This window comes from Myotis brandtii, unplaced genomic scaffold (assembly GCF_000412655.1).
Source record: "Myotis brandtii unplaced genomic scaffold, ASM41265v1 scaffold131, whole genome shotgun sequence".
Classification (NCBI taxonomy): Eukaryota; Metazoa; Chordata; class Mammalia; order Chiroptera; family Vespertilionidae; genus Myotis; species Myotis brandtii.
The window spans coordinates 532,656-537,611 of NW_005354632.1; the positions used below are offsets into that span (position 1 = coordinate 532,656).

The 4,956-nt window shown below is 51.5% G+C and overlaps 1 protein-coding gene across 1 annotated transcript in view; it reads right to left on the reverse strand.

Moving 5' to 3' along the window:
- PTGFRN (prostaglandin F2 receptor inhibitor) overlaps nt 1-4,956 on the reverse strand; it is a 46,332-nt gene that overhangs the window by 24,333 nt on the left and 17,043 nt on the right. The window contains exons 2-3 of the mRNA XM_005860089.2: nt 2,958-3,326; nt 3-50 (exon numbers count right to left, since the gene is read on the reverse strand). Coding sequence (XP_005860151.2) covers nt 3-50; nt 2,958-3,326 — 417 coding nt within the window. The remainder of the gene's footprint in view (nt 1-2; nt 51-2,957; nt 3,327-4,956) is intronic.

The window sequence follows — 4,956 nt, forward strand, 5'->3', positions numbered from 1 at the left end:
GCCCGGGGAGGACAGCGGGCTGGCGGTCACGTGCAGGGCGTCGGCCAGCACTGGAGGTGGGAGGGACAGACCGTCAGCAGAGCACCCAAGCCCCCGCCCCAGCAAGCACCAGCCACCTCTCTGGCCTTGAGCCACAAGCCAGGCTGACCAAGGACAACCTCCTCCTCCCGTTCCCTGTGCTAATGCCCCGATGGGCGCGTTTTCCCATTGTCATTCACCTGTCATCTTAATTGACTTCCTCACTTGAAAATGAAAATAAAAGAGGGCCTCGTAAGACCCCCTGGTAGAACTGGGGGTGGTGGTGAAAACTCCCTTTTGGGAGTTAGGCCTTGGGGACCTGCTTCTGCTTCCCTTAAACTACCCTTTACCCCCTCTGTGCCTTAGTTTCCTCATCTCTGAAGAGGGATGACAAGTGGACGTGTCTCAGGAAGCTGAAGGGAAAGTGCCCTGGACAGCACTGGCCCTAGGCAATCATGGTGCAACCACTGGCCACGGCTGTCAGCTGTCACACTCCTTTGTTAGGACCCAGGGCTAGAGTGTGGAGCGCAAAGGATCTCCCGAGACTCCAAGCAGCATGATCCCCAGAGGGAGGCTGAGCTGCCTGGGCCTGGGCCTGGGCCTGGGCACTGCCTGCGAGTGAGCAGAGCGAGCAGAGTTCCGCAGGTGGGGAACCGGTCGAGGCAAACAGACACCTCAACTCTCTGCGTGCGCTCTTCGGGCCAACCCATCGGGAAAGGGGCTGGGCTCGTCTACAGAGTCTAGAAAAAGATGGCCGGGGATCAAGGAAGTTCAGTCAGTGCCGTTTTGGAAGGGAAGCGAGAGGGAGGGAACCAGAGAGGGGGGCCTCTTCCCAGGGGCAGGGACAATCCCCGAGGCCTGTCTATGAGCTGGATGAGAGAATGCTCGCACACCACGATTCATCATCTCTGGTTTTTCCCACCATTTCACACTCAGAAACTAACTTGCTGGCTTTGAGAAGGGCTACTCAGGAAAACAGGATAAAATTATATATTTAGAAAGACCCATCCCTACTACAAAATAAATGTAATGACCTTCTAGTATATACACCCGTCTGTGATTCCGGCTAACGTGACTCAGTCCCCAGTTTTCCCTAACACAGATGAACAACTTTCAAACCCACGAGGCTGACGGCCAGGCCGATTCTGGACCACATATGGCAGGTGCCAGGGGCTCCCCCTGGGCAGCCAACCAGCCTCTGTCGTGGGCCATCCCTCTGCTTTCAATGGCGAGGGGAAGCAAGGGTGCATCTGACCTAATGGAGGTGTCGCATGTGCGTGCTGACTACAAAAGCAACGCATTCGTTAGCTGCAAAGCAAGGATGCCTTACGGGACATTTTTTCTAAAAAACATCTTTAGGATTTTCCACAGGAAAAAGGAAGAGGTAGATTTGATGTTTTAATACCTTCATCATGGACAGGGCTGTTTTATCCCCTCGTGAGTCAAATGGGGGAACAGTTTCTGAGATATGGTAGGGTTCTACAAATCATTACTGCGGGAATCAAGCCCTCTTGTTATGTCAACATGTAGCATCTTCCACTTTCTTGATTGTTAAGTACACTCCTACCCTGATATCAACTCTTTCTGGAACAAGGCAGGGTTCAAATAAGTGCATAATTAAGTAATAAAAATAACAACAATAATGTTTCTATTTGGCTAGCCCCAAATTAAAATTGTTTGTTCTTGCTCATTTACTAATTAGCTGTGGGATTTTAAGAAAGCGATTAACCTCTGCTCTCCCATTTCCTCATGTGTAAATTCAGGCAATATCCTGTCCTACCTTCTTCGTTGAATTCAGAGAACTGAATGTGAGTAAATCTAACAGGATTTGGAAAATGGGAAAAACAAACAAACAAAAACATTGCCAATGAGGCTCAGTGATTGAGCACTGACCCATGAACCAGGAAGACATGGTTCAATTCCTGGGTTGCAGGCTCCATCTCCAGTAGGCAGCCAATTAATGATTCTCTCTCATCATTGATGTTTCTATCTCTCTTTCCCTCTCCCTTCCTCTCTCTGAAATCAATAAAAACATTAAAAAAAAAAAAGAAGAATAAGCATCATGTAAAAAAACAAAAAACATTGCCAATATACAAGGTGTGATGACCTGCACAGCCAGGCCAATCAGCTCGCCGTGCCCATCATTAAGTGAGCAGTGACCACATCGCTCTTTCTCTACATATGACCCATACAACTTCAAGAACTAACAGGTGCTTCCGGGCACACAGGAGGACATGAGCTTTGAAGTATCTGTTTTTCCCATCAGGCCAAACATTATCATCACGGCCGTCAGCTTCTCATCGCCAACCTTCACTGAATGCCTACTGCGGCTTTACACGTGCCATCTCCCTGTCCTCACCGCCTTCGAGAAAGGCACTGGGACAGAGGAGGGAGCTGGTCAACGTGCCCATGCCACACAGCCGACAAGTGGTAGAGCCAGTAAGTGACTCATGGGGTGCAGGCAACCTGGCTCAGAGCTGGGCTCCCTACCACCTGGCCCTCCTGCCTCCAACTCACCAGCCAGGGCAGGGGTCCTCAAACTTTTTAAACAGGGGGCCAGTTCACTGTCCCTCAGACCGTTGGAGGGCCGGACTATAGTTAAAAGAAAATCTATGAACAAATTCCTATGCACACTGCACATATCTTATTTTGAAGTAAAAAAACAAAACGGGAACAAATACAATATTTGTATTTGCATGTGGCCCGCGGGCCGTAGTTTGAGGACCCCTGAGCCAGGGGATGGCCCAGAATCACAGCAAAGAGAAAGAACCTTGGGGGCCACCGGGCCCATCCCCTGCCTTTAATCAGATAAGATGCTCTTACTCATTAGAGGAGGAAGCAGGGCCCCGGGGGTGTTACATTTCTTGACAAAGTGACCCACGGCCAAGTGGCAGGGGAAAGTCTGGCCGCTGGCGTGGCGACCCCCCTTGAGGATGTACCTTTCACCTGCACTGTATCCTCATAGTTGCCCTGGACGGTGGCGTCCGTGCTGGGGGTGGAACACTTGTAGTGGCCTTGGTCGGAGGGCTGGACGTCCTTGATGTGGAGCTCCACGGCGTCATTGGCGGTGCGCCTCAGAAGGATCTCGCCCCTCTGCAGGCGCTCCCGGTACAGCTGGGCCCCGAAGCCCACCTCCCAGGTGCTGGCGAGCTCCACGAAGCTGCCCCCCGAAGACGAGAAGCTCCAGTCGAAGTTCTGCTCGCTGGGGCCGTCGTAATCGCTGACATTGCAGGGGATGACCAGCTCGGTGCCCACCACCCGCACCAGGCTCCCGGCGGGGACTCTCACCACGCGCCCTCGACAAAGAGCTGCAAGGACAAGAGGAGAAAGGCGGGTCTTGAATCCGGCCAGGCCTCCCTGGTATACATGTAGCACACCTGTGGGCCCTCCTGTTTGCAGGCACATGGCAGAGCTGTGACACCTGGACAGCTGGGGGACATGGGGTCCTGTGTGTGTCTGTACAGAAGGAGCCAGGAGCCAGGAGTGCACCCGAAATGAGTGCCTCTCACCCAAGTTTCCTAGGGATTGCCAGGGAGGAAGACAAGTATTTAAAGTAGGCTAGCCACAGATCTGAATAGCAGTTCTTCCCTCCCGTTACTATGTAACATACCATCATTACCGCTCACTGGGATGGAGAAATGGCTTAGGTTTTGTGGGAAAGAAAAGAACACAGCTAATCAAGTATTTACACTTGTGCCCACCCCTGTATCAGCCCTCGTCCCCGGAGACCATTCCCTGGGGCTCCTGGGACTGATTTACACTGATGGATGTCAATTTTTAAATCCTACACCAGCCTGCTGATAAAATGATTTAACTCTGATTATCTGACATTGCCTATAAATTAATTTTAAAATATGACGACTCTACCAAGTATTAATTTTCTATTTTCTGGCTCATTTCCTTCTCCCTACTCTTCACTAAATGCAGAATGAGGATAGGAAAACACACAGGGAGAGAAGGAGGGAGGAAGAGAGGAAGAGAGAGAGAGAGAGACACACACATACACTTGTCTGGCTGGTTGCCGGGCTAGGTGTTGTCAGGAATGCAGCCACTCGCCGGGGACAAGCCCGTGGACGAAGCCAAGAGTTCACGGCACTCCTGTGTGACCTTTGAGACATCTTCATTGCAGTGAAATTCGACACGATTCCACACTGCATTGACCACCTGTGCTTAGCATTGCAACCCAGACCAAATGAACGCGAGTGACTCCTGGATGCTCTATGAATGAGACACACAGGAGAAAGCACGGGCTCTGAAGTCAAGGAGACCCACGTTCATATCTGCGAGACCTCTCCGCCCGGCCTTCCCGCTGTGAAATGGGGCACGAAGGGTGCCACGAGTTCGTGAGATGAAACGGCCAGCTGGGGGCCCACCGTGCAAGCAGAGCGTGACAGAATGGGGACTACCCAGCAGCAAAGCCACCATCACCAGTACACAAGGGACATGTGGTCTCTTTTGTCACTACGCTCACCCTGCAGGACTGAGCTACATGGCACTCACAACCAGGCCTACCTCGCAGTACCTCCTGGTAAGGGTGTGTGGCTTTATCTGCTCGGCAGGCCGCCTCTAGAATAAACCTGATCACATCACGGACCTTGTTGACTTGACAAGGTTTGCAAAGGAATTTCCTAATGTATAAGTCATTTCAGTTCCTATCCCTTGTCAAAAAGTTGACCAGGGCTGCCCGGCCGGTGTGGCTCAGTGGTTGAGCATCAACCTAGGAACCAGGAGGTCATGGTTCGATTCCCAGTCAGGGCACATGCCTGGGTTTCGGGCTTGATCCCCAGTGCGGGGCATGCAGGAGGCAGCCTATCAGTGGTTCTCTCTCATTATTATTGATGTCTCTCTCTCTCTCTCTCTCTCTCTCTCCTTTCCTCTTTGAAATATATATATATACACACACACATATACATGTGTGTGTGTGTGTGTGTGTGTGTG